The sequence below is a fragment of the Ammospiza caudacuta genome, chromosome 1 (genome assembly GCF_027887145.1).
Source record: "Ammospiza caudacuta isolate bAmmCau1 chromosome 1, bAmmCau1.pri, whole genome shotgun sequence".
NCBI classification, from domain to species: Eukaryota; Metazoa; Chordata; class Aves; order Passeriformes; family Passerellidae; genus Ammospiza; species Ammospiza caudacuta.
The window spans coordinates 14,184,535-14,202,471 of NC_080593.1; the positions used below are offsets into that span (position 1 = coordinate 14,184,535).

The 17,937-nt window shown below is 38.0% G+C and overlaps 1 protein-coding gene across 11 annotated transcripts in view; it reads left to right on the forward strand.

Moving 5' to 3' along the window:
- PARD3 (par-3 family cell polarity regulator) overlaps positions 1–17,937 on the forward strand; it is a 444,439-nt gene that overhangs the window by 48,560 nt on the left and 377,942 nt on the right. For all 11 annotated transcript variants that reach the window (XR_009275724.1, XM_058819864.1, XM_058820106.1 and 8 more), the window contains exon 2: positions 102–203. Coding sequence is in view for 10 of the 11 variants with exons in the window: in XM_058819864.1 (XP_058675847.1) it covers positions 102–203 (102 nt within the window). In the remaining variant the exon portion in view is untranslated. The remainder of the gene's footprint in view (positions 1–101; positions 204–17,937) is intronic.

Genomic DNA, 17,937 nt, shown 5'->3' on the forward strand with positions numbered 1-17,937 from the left:
TGATGTCAAGAATTTGTAGGACGGTGATGCTGACTATATGTTGGAATAACATTTTTCTGTTAGCATGTGATAATCTGATACTATTTTCTTCTTTTATGCAGGATCCAAACTACTGGATACAAGTCCATCGGCTGGAGCACGGGGATGGTGGCATCTTGGATCTTGATGACATTCTTTGTGATGTGGCTGATGACAAAGACCGTGTAAGTACACATGGCTACAAAAGCAGCATGGCACAAACTGCCCATCAGCCCCTCAGTGGTGTGTGTTTGCTGCATGTGTCCCAAAGTGGGAGCCAACACAGGGAATTTGGGACATTTTTCATGTCGTTTGACTGACAGATGTGAGAAATTGGTTACTGTCAGGGTTTTTCTTTTAATTGAAATCATGGCTTTTCAATCCTTTCTGGTTCTTCAACAGTTCAGATAGGAAAAGGGGGTTGCAAGGATGAAAATACCTCAAAGAGTGGAAAATAAAGGTGCAAAAAGTAAGTTGATATTGTAGCTGTGTGTTACCAGTTAAATATGTGCGAAAAACCCTGCTGGTTTTAAACTACTGAGTGTTGGCTTTTTTTTTTCCGCAAAAGTTGTTTTTTGAGGAATTGCTAGTTACACAGAACTGGAGACAATAATTGTACACTGCTGAGCCTTGAGTGCTTTTATTCTTTCTTAAGTAGTGATTTAGATCACAGTTGACTAAGAGGCCTTTTGTTTATTGGCTCTTTGTTCAAGTTATAGATACAAGTATCTTTGAATTACTTGTTCAAAAAATATGGATAAGAAACACTGTGGCAAACTGCAAAGTCATTGTAAATATGCTACTTTTCTCTAGAAAGCTGAAGCTCTTGAAAGCATCTGAGGCTGATGGAGACTTCAGTCTGGAAACATGTTTCAGGACCACACTCCTTCACAGACAGTCTCTTTAATTGCCTCTGTTGGAACTGTCAAGGCTCCTTGAAAACTGGCCAAATGATGACTCTTAGGCTAATTTTGCAGAAATACATACTTTGCCTGTAGTTATTTCTTGTGACAAAACTTAATTGACATGGTTATTTCAACCAGGACTTTAGAAAGAAAAATTATGTGAGGAGTCTTGGGACATGAAGACTCCTCACTGTCTGAAATGTTGGGATTACTCAAGCTGTATAGAGTAACAGTGCTGAGTTTTCAGGAATTTCTTCCATAAAAATAGTGCCCAGATAAGATTTCATGAAAAGCTAATTAAAACCTCTAGTTGGTTATCTCATATTGAAGTGCTCAGCTGTGTGATTAGTTTAGCTTTTGCTGCTTTTGCTTACAGGCCTCTGGGAGGCTGGTGCAAGTTGTCACTAAATATAAATATTTATATATATATATACACACACACACAGAGACTTATTTGAATAATGCACTTCTTAGCTCCTCATGTGCTCTTCCCCTCAGAAGTTTGAGTTCTGGTGCTTCAAGACCTTATTCTTTGGCTGTTACCTTGCCTTGCTGCCTTCAAGTGGGGTAATTCCTCACAGTGAAACTCTGTGGGTGTTTTTATGTGCATGACTAATAGCTGAAAAACTCTGACTGCAATTGAAGCAAGCAAAGCCATTATTACAATATTGTTTTTGTGTATAGATGGACAAGATACTTAGCAATTAGTAATATTTATCTCTGCATTTGCCAAGCTCATCTCTACTGATGGCACCTATGAGTTAAATTTCCTTTTTTTAAAGGACCTTGCAGCATTGATTAGGAAGGTGCAATATAAACATGCACTAGTGCTATCCTGGTTTATATTCTTGAATTAGTCATTCTCACTTGACCTTCAGGTTTGGGTCTTTTCAGGTATTTTGGTCATTAGTCATTGGTTTTTAGTTTCCTGTAGTGTGTTTTACAGCTGACCTTCCTGGCTCCCTTGAGTTGTGTGTTGTTACTTTGCCTCCATAGCAAGTGTATCAACTGGTTTTGTGTTGCTATATACTAATACACTTCTCATTAATGCCAGGCTTGGAATATATCTCCAGTTAGGGATATTTTCTATCTTATCTGTGCACTTAGGCATACCTTGTAAAAAGGCATTTAAACAGATGGTGTCTGAACATGTAATTAAATGATTACTGAAGTCTGTAGGATTAGCTGTGCTTAAAATCAAACGTTTGCCTATATATCTCTTTTAAAATTGGGACAAAAATGTCTAGGATATTGGAAAACCAAACACTTTATTTTTTAGTGTTCATTTTCATAAGGAACTTCCTTACATTCTTGAACAGAAGTTGGTTATGTTACTTACTACCTGACATCTGTATTTTTGAAAATCAGTTTACTCTTACCATAGTTCTTTAGACTTAAGGATCAGTGATAAATGTAATTTTTGCCTTTGGTGATGCTGTTATGCTATAATTGTGCGGACTCATACCAGCACAATACAGAATGCAGAGCAGCTAAGACCACTTGTCCTCTTGATGGATTTATTGCTCCGTATAGTCAACTGCCATAGTAAAATAAAACACTTAAGTGATGTGAAGAATATATTTACTCCTATTCCACTGTCTCCATGGAGAAAATGTTTTGTCCTATAACAAATACAAAGACCCCTAGAGCAGCTGTTCTGAATGGAATGAGAGAAATATCTTTGGCGTCCTTCACATTAAAATGCAGTGTGCTAGGGTGACTTAATTTAGCTTCTTCTGTCCCTATATTTTGTAATTCTCTTGTCACTTAATAAAACAGAATGGATGAGTAAGGGTTAGCCCTTTCAGTTGCTTTCTGGAATAATTTGTGATGCTCAGTGTTGTTCCTCATTAAAAAAAAGGAGTAAAACATGAAACGAACTACATGGAAAAACTGATTTTGCTAAGCTGTTTGTTCCTTAGTTTGTTTCTGAAACAGCTTTACTTAAGACCTTTAACTTTCTCAACTTCCATTGAGAAAGTGCATAAAGCAGTCTAACTTAGCCAGCATAAGATGTGGGCATTTATATTACACATATCACTGCATGTGAAGTTGCTTGGTTAATGCAGTTAAAGACAATAACCTTATAACCAAAAAATTAAATGCTCACTTGAATAATTTTTTAGTAAACTTTTAAATATTTATTGAAATGTAATTTTTCAGGTTTTACTACGGAAATATGGATAGTTTTCAAATATGGAAACATAAATGTTTTTTGCATTTATCTATCTCTGTGTATAGATGAGTGCAAATGGGCTGACTTGTTACTGTTTTTGAAAATTATTTGACCGTAAGAAACAAGATCCTGTTTTCGTGTAGCGTTTAGTCAGCTGCGTAACCTACTTCCATTACTTTGAAAATACAGATTTCTTGTCTGTGGTGGTTAGACCAATATTTTAAAGATAGGTGAATAATCTGTTTTGTTTGGATTTCTGTAACTTGCAAAAGTAGTCCTCTCCATGAAGACTCTCAAAAAACATATGTCATCTTGATAAGTTTCCAACTCGATGATAGCATGCTTGATGACCTCAGTTCAGTTTTTAGTAGGCAGGCATTCTCAGCAGTGAAAAAACCCACAACCCAACCATTTTTAACTGTGTTTTCTTCAGGTAGACTGAGGCTTGTGGAGACTTTGGTAATTGTCATACTTTGGATGTAATATGGAAGTGGAACTAATATGGATCTTATTCTAAGATCTTATTCTCTTTTATCCATGAAAAAATGTTGAGAAAACTGTGGTGTAATCTCATTTAAGAAAAAAAAAGCAACCAAGAAACCCAAAGTATGTGTATGAATATAACTTGCTCCCATTTGAATTCTAAATGAATTAGTAATTTATATTTTGAACAACTTGAAAAAATTTTGTTTGCAATTATATGTAATATTTTGATGAATAGAACCGCTCAGACTGTTGCTCAGTGGGAAGCTTTAGAGACCAAGATGTTTATGTTTGGTGTAGCTGTATTGCTGAGAAATCAGTTTTTTCTTCCCAAGAGAACAAGGATCTGCCATTAACAGCCACTGGTTGTGATGATGGAATGGGCAATAGCTGGGTAAACAGAGCTACTTTGAAACAATGTAGGTGTGAACCTAATGTCAATTATTCCTAAATTCATTTGCTCCAATATACTTATTTTTGCCAAATTAATTTGGGATTAACAACATGTAAATCCTAAAGGCCTTGGCATCTTATAAATTCCTTTATCACTGCTAAATTCAACACTGGTTCTTAAAAATAACCACAGTGATTTGGTATATGCTTAGATTTACAGCCTGGCTTTATTTTTCGAAACTAAGGCAGGCATGGACTTTCTTTGCTTGTCTTAACATTTTCAAATATTCAGTCAGCTCTTCACCCTGCACAATTCATGCTTCCACCCACTGAGTGCAGTGATAAAAACCAGAGGAACATGGTTTGGTCTGGAGTGGAGTCTCCTGCTTCCCACAGTGTTTGTGTGTGTGCTGCTCTCTCTGGCCCAGGTCACTGGAAGTTCAAGGTGATGTTGGTGCTTAGTGCTGCTTAGACAAACTTTGTACCTCCCAGAAAGACACACAAGAAGTTGTTGTTTTGAGTGGAATACTTCTGGTGAGAATGGGATGGAGAATAATTTCATGGATCTGTGTTGAAATGGAATTTGTAAACAGTCATGAACTAAAGTTAACTGTGTTAAGTAAGCTAACTGCAGCTGAAATGCAGTGAAATCAATTGTGCTTCATTTGCGTCTGCTTTTAAGGGACCTACAGAGATTCTATTAATATTATTAATTCTTTTTACTTATTAATTCTATGAACTAATATTATTATTAATATTATTATGAAGTTAGTGCCTGCTTGCTTGAAGTGTGAAGACTTTTAGTGGGAAAAAGTCATTGAGCAGCTTCTTCACATAATGTGGAGGCATATTAGGACCTTTTCCCAGTGTAATGGAAAGGAAATAAACTTTTGGGTTTTGTGTTAAAACAGATGGTCAATTCTAAATAATACTGTTGTTTTGTTTACTTCCTCTTGGAAAGCTCTGAGTTAGAGAGACATGTGATACACAAAATGTGGTTTGGAAAGGATGACTGTGTTTTGTTTGTAACAAATGTTAACTGGGACCTTACACAGAAAGATGACTGTTTGAGCAAATGCATTATAATGTTAAGGTTAAAGGCTAGCTAGGGACTGAAGGGCTGTGATTACAGTTTTCTGCTGCTATTGATTCTTGCTTTCTCACTCTTATATTTTGGGCCACTTATGCAAGACCTCATTTTTGTAGTAAATTCAGGGTAGGCCAGTGACAGCAGGATGCTGTTACAAAGAATGAGATTATGGTAACCCTGTGCCTGTTCATTCACTCAAAAATCTTCAAGAGCTTTTGAAGTCAATGAAAGCTGTGCAGATAAAGTTGTGTTATCTTTAGATTTTCATCATTACATAATCAGAATACTCAAAGTAGTGTTGTTTATTCTAAATTCTGGGTGTCTGTGCCTCATGTAAGCAAACATGCAGCAGAATTTACATGTGATTTCTCTTTGATTCTGCAAGTTAAGGATATAACCCTAAAATCATGAGTAGAGAAGAACAACTCTTTGTGCTTCTTGTTTCTGCCATTAACAGATTAACACCCTGGATTGAAAGAAGAAACAAGTTCTCCAGGTCCCATGCAGCAATCTGACTGCAAGACCTTAAAATGCCCCAAAAAATTACTCAAATATGTTTTGCAGTATTTACTATACCATGATTGGTATACCCTTTTACCCCTCTACCTTTCTATCGAATTAATTTTAGCCATGATTATCTTTTGCCACACTGTGCACCTTCTCTCTTCTTGTTCTTTGTCTTCATTCCCAGTGTCCCTGGAAAACAGATGACCTTGAAACAATTTGTTGTTACTCACAAGTGACTTGGCAAAACACATTTTGAGCATAAGGCATTCTTTTCTTGTAACAGCTTAAAATAACTGCTTGAGCCACCAGGCTTGGGAAAGTATTGATACTGGGAAAGAAACCCATCATATAACAACCCATGATTATTTTCTGTTAAAAAACTTCAGTTTTTGAATAATGGGCTCTTGATGGCATCTACTGTTTGGCAGTGGTTTCAATTTCAATTATGCTTTTAGAGATTGACATTTTGTATTACTGAAATTTGGAAAAATTGGTAAAACCAGAATGTGTCCAGGTCCATTTAAACCAGGTGTTTTTGCATTAACACTATTGACTCAATGCTGGGATGGCCACATGATGATTTTTAGGTCTGTCTGATGAAGTGGAAAACAAAGCATTTGCACAGCTTTTATTCCCACCTGCTATTTAATGAAAACATTTAAAAATAGCATACTCAAAATATAAATACTATCTTCAGTCAAAGAATGCAATTTAAATGCTTGTAGTATTTCTAACTGTAAACAAAATTTTAATTTCAGAGTGTTTGTGGATGAGACTAATATATAATCATATATCCGTGGAAGTGAGGAAATAAAGGTCATAATATGTGAATATTGGAACATGCATTTTTCAGTCCCTGAGAGATATTAGATGTAACTAAATGTTGTCTCCTAACTGTAGTACTTAGTTTTTCACCTCTTTCAGCACTGTTCTTCAAATTGTTCATCTTATCATCACTTAGTTTTTTCTAGCTATGTGGTGACAGCTTTTCCATTCATAATTTGCTGTGTATTTTTGAGATAAATTGCAGTATTGCAATTCCTTTCCTGTAATGCTGAAACAGTTGTATTTTTGCACTAAGAACTCTCATGTAGGAGAGGACTGACATTTGTAATTCCATAAATCAGTTTCCATGGAGATCTAAAGAGCTGCAGGTAAATCTGACTTCTGAAAATTGATTATTTTGGTAAAAACTGTTCTCTGAGGAATAGCAGGCCCATGCATGAATATGATATACTGGGGAAGATTGTGACAGTATTGTTAAGAAAGTAATATATCACAATATTATGCCTGTATTCTGAGTAGAAAGACAGACCTGTGCAACAGTGGCTGGGTTAGCACAGTCAAAAAACCCCACAGACCTGGCATGGAATAAGAGGAAGGGTTTTATGGATGTGTAACTGGTTTGAAGATGGAAAATAGAGCATGCATTGTTCAATATATTTGCAATTGTTTTGAAGGAAGAGAAGGAAGATCTGAATACTGGAGGGACAAATTCCATTATTGTGTGGGAAGCCACACATGGATGGTGGATGCTGCTCATGAAGAGTTGCAGAAGTGTCCAGGGAGCAGACAATAACATGGTGGATGTAATATCATTTTGGCAAAGGTGATGTGCTTTGGAAGAGAGACTGCCTTAACTGAATACACAAACTGAGTTCTGAGCTAGCTCTTGTGTTTGGAGAATGTTTCTGATTTTGTAGTAGACCTCTGGACACAGTGGCTTACATGTAAGGCACATCACCAGGTCTCAGAAGGCTTTCAGCAGTTTGCCCTGCCTCTGCCTCTCCTCAGTGTTTTCATTCCAGTCCTGCTGCTTGGCTCATGTGAGCTCTGGCAGATTTGTTCAATCAGGGAGCAGAATAATCTTCCTTGCAAAACAAACTGAGTGTTTTTCTGCTATTTCATGAAAATGCTAAGTTCACCAAAGGACCTGGCAAGTTGAGGAGGAAAGGGAGAGGACTTTAGAGCTGGGAGTGGTTGAGGTATGAAGGAAGAAGAAAAATGGGAACATGACTGGGCTGAGACCTTGCTTTCAGTGGTGCCTGTGGAGCTGCTGGAGAAGATTGTGGTCTCTGTGGTGCAGCAAGGTGTGGTGGGATCTCTCTGCTGTGTGTGCTGCTGGTGAGCCCTCTGCTTCCTCCAGCACCAAACCAAGAAACCAAAAATGATTTTGTAGAGATAGCAAAAAGCACAGAGCAAATGCCAACACTGACTCCAGGTACAGACTAACATTCTCCACCAGCAGTATCTAAATGGACCGGGATCTCAGCCTTGAAAAGATGATGTCAGAAGCAAACTGTAGATGGCTGTAAAATCAGAGGTGATATTGAGAAGTGGTTCTTTGTTTTTTCAGTGCAAGCTCTGGAGTATCAAGTGAAGCTGTCATAAGAGTAGCTGTCTACAAAAGAATATCTGTGATATTTATCAAATGTCATAGATGCTTCACAAAGTTTTGGAGGATATTTTTTTTTCTTGAGATGTCGTTTGCAAGCACATAATACTGAATACTCTACTTATTTTAAGTCTTCAAAAAGGTGATGCTTGTAAATCATGGAAACTGGTAATTTGAGTAGGATTTCAATTTGTGAGAAAAAGTTTCTTTAATCTAGACTTTGAAAACCACAGACTGTGTTGAAGTGATGATGGTCTCAGTGTCAACTATTAGTAACATTGAAGGTCAGTATGTGGCTACAGATAATGACTGCTACAGTATTATAAACACATCACAATTAAGAGAGAATTAGTACTAAAAATATTTAATAATGTATTTTTTCTATGTCTTGTAATAATTACAGATTCACTGGTTAGATATAGTTGTAGATAATATGTCACTGTGCTTTCTAATCCTTCACAGTGTAAATCTTCACAAAAATGTGCAGTGTATCTGCAGTGAGATGTGCAGAATTAGGTCGTTATGGCTAATACATTCTTAACATTCTAATAGTTTTGGGTTAATTTTAGCCATATCACTGTGTCCTAGAGGTAGATTATTCATCCTACAGCAAAGGAAGAAGTTGCAGGAAAGGTTGGGTATGGGGATTCATTAATACTTTAAGACTACTCTTTTACTCCTTGATATCAGCAGGTCTTAAAAGAAATGCTGTTCCTACTTCACAGCTATTTCCTAACAGAGGTAGTGAGACTCATACACCAGAGGACTGACCCATATTAGAGCTTAATTATAGTAATGGATAATCCTACAACTATAAATTATTCATAGTTGTTTTGTACGCCAAGTAGCATCATGAATAAAATAAGGAAAAGTTTCTGGAAAAGACCCTGGTCAATGCCTAAGTTTGTCAAAAGTAGTTTTCCTCCTTGTCTTTCAACGTGGATTAAATGTTTTGTAGAACTTGGCCCTTTGGATGTGTTTTGTTTAATGGAAATCAGTAGCAGCAACTCTTGCGGCTCTACATCCTTGTAGAGTTCCTTTACTAATGCCTTATGCAAGAGAAACATTCCTACCTAAACACAGTCCTGTACAAAAGCTGCAATCTCAGCTGTCTGATAAGATGCCCACACTGTCACTGGGATGAGAATTCATTACCCTCTTATCCATTGATACCAACAGGTCTTAAGAGACTGTTGTAACTCTGTAGTTATTTCCAAGGAAGGACAGTAAGGTTCAGTCAGGTACTTCATTTTCTAGTTGACTTAGAAGTTGAAGTATCTCCTAGGTTTGTAGTGTGAATAGCCTTATTGACAAGGAGAGAGCATGGAATATTTAAATTAGATTAAAATAGGGCATCTAATGCATTTAATGGGATGGTTACTGCATGCTGAAGCTTTCTTCAGGAAGGGCCTTGGATCCAAAGAGAGGAAAATAATTCTGTCTTTTTTTAAGGAGCTTTCACCTGTCTGACTTGCCAGTTGACTTCCCAGCAGTAGCCCAGAGAGGAAGGAGTTAAGAAGATGCTTTGAACCCAAAGTCTTCTGCTTCATCCCCACACCCTGTTGGTGTACTTCCACACCCAGTTGGTGTGCAGGGAGCTACCTCCCGTTCACCTTTAGCGTGCTCAGCAGGATAGTCACTACGCTTTCAGATTAGCATCACTGCTGAAGCCTGTTTGCAAGAAGGAGTTCTGCCTGCTTCTGAGTGACATTCAGCATTGCAGGAACATTGGATTCTTTCATTTTTTACAACCTGTTAGAAGAACTGAAGCTGTTCTTCTGTGGGCTCCATTCCTTACAGGCTGCTAGATTTTCCTGTAGATTGAGGACTGTTTCATACAAGCTTGGTGGGAGCTTGATGATACTGAGTTTTTACTTTCTTGGGATGCTGTTTACTTGAAGGTAACCATACTTTGGATGAAATGGCAGACACACCTAAGAGGAAAATTACAAAGAAGTCGTCGTCTTTTTCATATGATCGCCGGAGAGATTCAGTGAAAGTTAGGAGACAGTCCAAGTCTCTCAGCTTTAAGTCTGCTAAATTGGGTGCTCAGAAACAGCAGGCACAGAAAAAGCAGGTTTGTATTCAGATATTCTTCAGAAAAAATTCTTGCCTTCTAAATTTTTGTGGAGTTTGTAAATCTTGCTGTGTTACTATGAAGTGGTAAGCAATATCTGCTGACTTGCAGTCTGTGTGTCTGTAGCTATGTGTGAGCATACAAGCTTGTGTGCAACTAAAGCTGGATTTTTTTCCTGTAATATTTCTTATGAGCTAGATAGATTTATAGTGTTAATTTTATGCTAAGAAAAGTCTGCATCTTTTCTGCTTTTAAGACGTGGTTTATCTTTTCTGTTTTGTCTTAAGGAATTACTCCTATAATGCAGTAAGTGTCCTGTGAACTTTGCTAGTGTTGTTTGTTGTGCTGAAAAACATGATGGGTGCTGCAACTTTTGACATTATTACTCAGATTACAGCTGTTCCACTGGTCTTCACTGATATTATTTTTTTTAATGTTGAAATGTACCAGACTGAGAGCTTTAGGAAGTGAAATATCTTACTTATTCCAGAACAGGTAATGCAAGTCAACAGAAGCACCTGTTCTGGTGGGACCAGTTCTTGGGTTAGAGGGCAGTTTAGTGCCTTGGCAGTGCTGCTCTGCTGTAGTGAAAGACTTTCATACACAGGTCTTGCTTTATGTTTTGTTGCTGGCATCTAATTAAATGAAATTTCTCTAGAGAGAAGATGCAGTGTGAACTATTGTGAATAGAATAAAAAGTGAGTCAGTTCATGGAATATCTTTGTATACTGATCCTAAAATTTAATCTAATATGGAAGGAGTACGGGATCAATGACTGTGATCCATCTCTCACTCTGCGCTTGTGTGCCCCTTCTTGAAGAGTTTAAATGAATTTTACAGGGAATTTTTAATTAGCTGTGTACAACATAAGGTGCTTTAACACTTTGCAAATAGTGTTTCTTCAAATGCTTTGAAATAGACTAGATTTTCAGTAGCACTAAAGTGAATTTCTTGCAAGCAAGTAGTTTTCAGACCCTGACCATTCCAACTGCATCTAAATTTTTGAGGGCATATATCCCTTCAAGTTGAGGGCATCTATCCCAACAAGTAAGTTGTTGTGTCCAGTGTAAACTTTGATATGAGATTAAAAATACAATGTATTTTATATGTGTGGGATCATATTTAGTTTTGTTACTATTTCTCTTGTTCTTGGTATGTTAAAATGTCTGTTTACATAGTAAGAAATTCACTAGTAAAATAGTAGAATATTCCAGCTTATTTGGATTCTTTAGTGTTAATTATAGGCATAGCTGAAGAAGTTTTTCTTGAATTTTAGTTCCAGAAGTTCAAATGAGGAAATACTTGAAGAAATGAGAAAAACCTTCAAAAGTGCTGCAAGCTCTGACAATCCTGCTGCACTCCTACCCATTATTTGATGTCTTTTTTAGAAGTAAAAATAGTAAATCTCAGTTTTCTGAAAATTTGAAATACTAAATGACATCTGTGAACATTCAAGTTCATTGAATCTTTTGGGGAACTAGGCTGCTCACATCAATTTCAGAATTTTATTTTTGGGTGCAAATCAGTGAGTACCCGTGTATTTTGACTTTAACAGACCATAAGGTTCTTGAGTCCACTCATTTTTTTGGATATCTGCCATGGTTACTGTGTGACCTCTAGTGGTTAATGAAAAATATGCTCAATTATGGAATTCAGGCTGTTGCTTCAACAAGTTCTGAATGTGTATTCTTGCTGGTTTCATTATTTAGTCTTCTAAATTCTGTTTTTATTGAAAATAAAAAGGCATCATCTGCTTTAGCTAAAGCCTTTTATGGTGTCACTTCGAGAAAAAGTGCTTTGCTACAAATTTGTATTCATAGGGATGTGTGTCTGAACTCCAGTACTCATAGATGCAGAATTGTGGGAGTAGTTTTAAGAGACTTTTACTACTTTGGCTTGGTTGCAATATATTAGTGGGTGATACATCTGAAATGAAGCCCTCTAGACAAAGGTCCACTTTGATAACTTTTGTGTATTGGAAAGATCTCATAAGGGCTTTTCTGACTCAAGAATGTATTTTTTCCCCTTCTAAAGGCTCCAGTAACTGTAAGAACAGTTAATTTTTCCTACAGGCTTGGTCTTGTTTCAATCTTCAGATCATTATAATTAAGTGAGACAGAACCATTCTTACCTCCTCCCTGCCCTCCCTCCTTCCCACGGGGGCAGCCACTTCTGTGTGTATTGGAAATGCTGCTGAACACAAAGCACAATTGCATTTGTTGCTGTTGGACTTTAAAAATTATGGGTTTAAAGTTACCAGGATCTGATCAGTTTTCAAGCAGCCAGAACTAACTGTGGTCAGTGTCAGTGGTGGACACACAGACTCCTTCCAGGCCTGGGTTACTGAGTGAGCAGAAATTCACTTACAGCACCCAGAGCAATGTTCCTTAAAAATGCTTTTCTTTGTTGATTGAGTTTCTTTCTAATTTTTTTAGAAACATTTTTTCTAATAGATGTTTGACATCTGAGAATATTTAAAGCTGTGCTTTGGTCTTTGCTTTTTTAGGAGACAATAGGAGACTTTGCTGCTCACAATATATGTGGTTTTACTTGGGTGGTTCCCTGGAGGAACAATACTCTGCTTCTGCTTATACAGGCAGGCAAGCCAAAATTACTTTTTAAATGTTTTGGTAGATTGATATCAATCAAAGTCTCTTAAAATCACAGCATGTTGCAAAACCTTGTTCTGCTTCCTTAGTATCACTGACCTCCCTTTTTTGTAGTTTAATTTCTTATTTTTCTTTTTTGTGGCAAAATTTCATTTTGACCTCCCCCCTAATGAAAACTTATTTAATTACTGGTAAAATAGTAATAAGAATCTGAGAATATTTTTAAAGAAACATTTTTTTCATTTTCTGAATTACAGTGATGTAAGAAAATGTTAAGGCAAATTGCTGTGCATCTCTTGCTGTTCCATGGGTTTTTTTGTTAGCTTAGCAAACTTACTAGAAATGGAAAATCATGAAGTGTTCAAACCCAACAATATCAAATATACTATCTGATGTAGCCACAAACCTCTTTCAAGATAATCTTCCCATCAAATTATTTATTAGTACAGATCACTTTTTTATTCTGTTGTTTTCCCTAGGCTTATCTGTTCTGAGGTAGAAAATCTCGTAATTGCATTCACTGACTGCTGATATTGTCATATTGGTTGATCTGGATTGAAATCACATTCCAGAAATATGTAGGCTGGTCTTCCTAGGTGTACAACTATTATGCAACATAATGTATAAAATATTTGCTAGTTTTAAGAGAAGTTGATGTCTCTTGTTGTGTTTCGAATGCAGAACAAAGTCAGTTGCATGAAGTATAAACTGTAAATAAGTAAAAATTTGAGATCAAAATCCTTATGTGCAGGAGACCATAAAAAATAGGTCCGGTTTTATTTTTAGCTGTTTTGTGAGAGCTTCTCAAGTCATCTCTTTTCATCACCAACTGACTGATTACTGGGACATGGGCTGGAGCCTCAATGGATTAATTAAGATCTGAAACAGTTTTCCTGATAACTGCTTATGTGTTGCACACAGCATTTTGGAACCTGGCAAAGTTCCATGCTCATACAAGGCTTGCATAGACAGCAGATTTGTGGTTTATTCACTAATATTCTGATTTTTCTTCCATGGAATGCTACAGAATTGAGGCAACAAACTTTTTCCCCCTTTTCTTTTAAGCTCTATAATTCCTGAACCATGTGGGGTTCACTGCCTGTTATCCCAGATGCAAGGCAATGCATACAAAGAGGGTGTTGTTAGAAAATCTTCCAGTCCCTGTGTTTAAATATGACTCAATTAACAGAAGTGTTCCAGATGCCTTGTTATGAGCATCTGAGAGCAGGCAAAGGCCTAGGAGTTACACATTCTGCTGTCTTATTAGAAAGAAATACTGAGTGGAAAAATGGCACTGGGAGAGTTGGTGATGTGAGGGAAGGGGTTGCCTAAAAGGGTAATGGTTTTTCACATCAATATGTAGTAGATGTGCCAGGACCAGGACTATTGGTGTGTGTCTGGTCTGGTGAGCAAAAAGCCATAGCACCAGCTACTAGCAAATGGTAATCACTAAATATAATGTAATCACTAAAAATAACTAAGCAGTAAAGAAAAATTAATTAATCTCATTTCACTTTATGATGTTATTTTTGAAAACCATGATCTATGATTACTTTTCATCTAGTGATTTTCTTACTATCTTTTGCAAGAGTTTGTTTTGAATTCTCTGGGGAATCTCGAATGCCTTCTTTGGGGAGAGGGAAATCAGCTTTAAGTGTGAGTCTGAGGATTTGTTATGAAAAATCTGATCCTATTTTTTTTCTTTAGTGAAACCAGACAAGCGTGTAAAGAGGAAAAGCATGTGATATGTGTAACAGAGCACTGGGAGATAAGCGTGTAGGTTCCTCTGGCAGCTGGGTTGTTAGTAGAAAGTTGGCCTAGCAAAACTCATCCCCTGTGGAGCCTGGCAGGCTGTTAACCATAGTGGTTGGCTGCTATTATTGAAGCAGTGGTCACAGCAGGGTGAGGTGGGTTGTAGCTGCTGAAGTCGGCTCACCTTCAGTTAAACAGATGAAAATCGAAGCAGAGTGGAATGATAGTGGGAGGTTTGGCCATGGCGAGTCTTGAAGTCATGTTTTCCTTTCTTACTGAGGCTTGTTCATGGAGATCGTGGTAGATGTGTGTTGGAGTGCTCCCTGCAGCAGTGTAAATCATTGTGCCTTGATGGCATTTGCTGTGGTGGTGTTGCTAAGGGCTCTCCTTGCTGCTGATTTCCAGTGCACTGAAAGAGAAGTTGTCCACTTCCAGAGTCATGGATTCCTTCTCTTGGTGCCTTGTCCTGGCAGTTATTATGGTATTGCATACCATCTCAAGAAATATTTTGTTGTGGTCTTAAAATAACACGATGTTGCCAGGAGGTTTTCAAATTTAGTTGGTGATTTCTTTAATGCAAGCGAAATATCAGACTTTATTTTGACAATTTAGAGGTTCATCTGATCTAAATTGAGCTATTATTTTTAATTCTATTTGAGTAATTGTTCTTCTAGCTCATGTAAAAGCTAACATGATTAACCACACTTTTTGGTTCCTGAAAGTGTGGCTTTGTGGCAGATTTTAGCTGATCTAAGACCATGGTGGTGCTGCAGATGAGTGTGACCTTCTACCTTCCCTGGCCATGGCTGTGCTTCCCATCTCTCCCTGGCTTCAGCACTGGGAATTGTTGGTTGTGACAAGTGAGGTCAGTGTGCTGATAACTCTGCCAGAAAAAAAAGACAGGTTGTAGGAGAAGGGGAAATACAATGGCTTCTGCTGCAAGGAGCAGTCTGGTGCTGGGAGCAGCTTTGCTGTCAGCAGAGCTCTGGATATCACATAGAGAATGAGTGTCCCTTAGCAAAGCTGGGTGAAAAAGGCATTCAGGGCTCCAGCCCTGCTAGCCAAGGGAGTACAATGGCCAACTGGCCATTCCATTTGGCAGTGCATGATGTTAGCCATGCTCAGAGAGGAGGTGCCAGGGAAGGCAGGTCCTTGTTCTTGCTTGTGCCCACAGAGGGCTGGTGGTGCCCCACAGAGTGCTGGGTTAAGTTTGGCCGAGTGCAGTGTGCTGAGCTGGTGGGTTCTGGGTGTACTCACCAAACTACTCCCAGCTGCAAATACTCACCCTGCCTTGATTGAATGCTTTTGATCTGCTTTTGCAATGTGGGCACTGAGGAGAGTAAGAAACAAAACAGAGTCACAGAGCTACAGGTGTTGAGGCTGGAAGGGACCTCTGGAGGTGTCAAGTCCAACCTCTTGCTGCAAACAGGTCCTGTGTGATCTGGATCTGAGCATCTCCAGGGCTGCAGATTGCACAGCCTCTCTGTGCATCTGTTTCAGTGTTTGCTGACAAGGTGAGAAAATTGTTTCCAAAGCCTCGTCTGACTTCCTGGTGTTGCAATTAGTGTGACTGTTGCATCTCCTCCCATTTCTGGGTCACCTCGCAGAAGATCCCAGCTCTGTTTTGTTTTTTCCCACCCATTAGGTCACAGATGACAGCAACAATCTTCTCTTTTAGCTTCCTCTTTAAACTGATTAAGCCCAGCTTTCTTGGCATCTCCTTGCACATCCTGTGGTCCAGCCTCCACTGTGCTGGTGACTGTGACAGGATGTTCCAGCTACACTGCTGCTGTCCCAGCCTGCTCTGCAGGCGCTGCCTTCACCACGAGGGTGCCCTCCTGCCTGGCCTTCCCAGTGCTGCCCAACAGGGATCTGCCCACCCTTCTGTACAAACCCAGCACCCTGCTGGCACCCAGCCAGTACTGCTGCACACTGATTATTAATTGAAAATTCCTGGTGGCATTCCCTGATTAGCAAGAAGCAGCATGCATGCTTTTTTTTTTTTTTTTTTGCTGCTTCTTGTGCAGCATTGCAGCACTGTATCCTCAAAATGGGGATGGTGCATTTCAAAAGAAACTGTTGTCAGGTGCAATATTACTTGCTGGGTTTAGCCATTTTGTCCCAGTTAAGGGGGGAAAAGCCTGCCAAATACAAAGTAGATGGGACCAAAAAGAAAAAAAAAGCTTCTGGATAAAAATAACATAACACTCCATTTCAAAATGCTCATGTCCTCAGCACTTTAGCAGAAACAGTTAGTTAGTTAACTAACAGAAAATTAGTGTTTCAGTATCCTTTAGTACCCGTACTTAAAAGTATGTTTTAAGTGCTATGCCACTGTTTTTGTGGAATGGTGATCCTTGCATGTTACAAAAATTATTGGAGTTTTTTGTGCTGTATAGGCAATTTTTTGACATGTGTTTTGAACAGTTGCTGAAGTTCTGAGTGAATGGTCTTTGTTTTCATTTTAAAACTATTAGAAGTTGTATTTTAATGTTACAGAATTTCCTAATGGAAAAGGATTTTATCTTATTTCCAGCTAAGATGTTGTTGCTTTTGTAATAGCAACAAACTTTTGCTCCCTGTTGTCCTGTACAAGAGTGAGTGAGCATTTTGCTTTACAGCAGCTTGACTTTAATATTTCTTGACAAAAATGAAAGAAAATTATTTTTAATTGTCTAAAAATATGTCCCCTGGCTCAAAGTATACTTCTCAGATGGAAAGCAAGCAATGTTTTGCTTTCTCAGCAATTTCTGTCAGTTGAAGTGTGAATTGATCATGGAGGTAATAGCACATGGGGAAAATCCAGTGGGAACTGTTTGATTTCATATGTGTTTCAGTTCAAACACTTAATGTTCTTTTGATTTGTAGACTGTAATTTTCACTGACAGTATTAGTGGCTTTTAGAAGAACAGCCCCTGACAGATGACATCCATCTAACCAGCTGCTGCCTAATCTGACTTCAGGCTGAATATTGTGTTATCTGACTAATTTGAAATACAGTAAATATTAATGACTGTTCATCTGTTATTTAAAATAAACAGAAAGTAGTGTGAGAGTGATGCTCACATTTCACGCCTCTGCTGTAACTGGCTTCTTGTCATCTGTGACTGACAGCTTTTCTTCTAGGGTACTTTCTTTGTGAAAAATCTATGTTGTTTTAATTTTCTGTTTTTTCCCCCAGGCTTTATTACTGTAGTTTTCAGTAGGGTCAGAAATAGTGAGATGTCTCATGTGGTCTAAGTTTAAAACTGAAAAATCAAGATCTTAGTTTCCTTGTCAATCTTGGGAAAATTACATTTCAGATTAATTAGATGAAGTCAAGAAATGAAAAATAAAAAAACAAAAGCAAAAATAGTGCTTTATAGATTTAGAATCATAGAATCAAAGAGTAGGTTGAAAAAAGCCTCTAAGATCATCAGTCCGACTATTAACCCAGGACTTCCAAAGCCACCACAAAACTCTGTCCCTAAGTGCCACATAAACACTTCTTTAAAATACCTCCAGGGATGGTGACACAATCACTCCTCTGGGC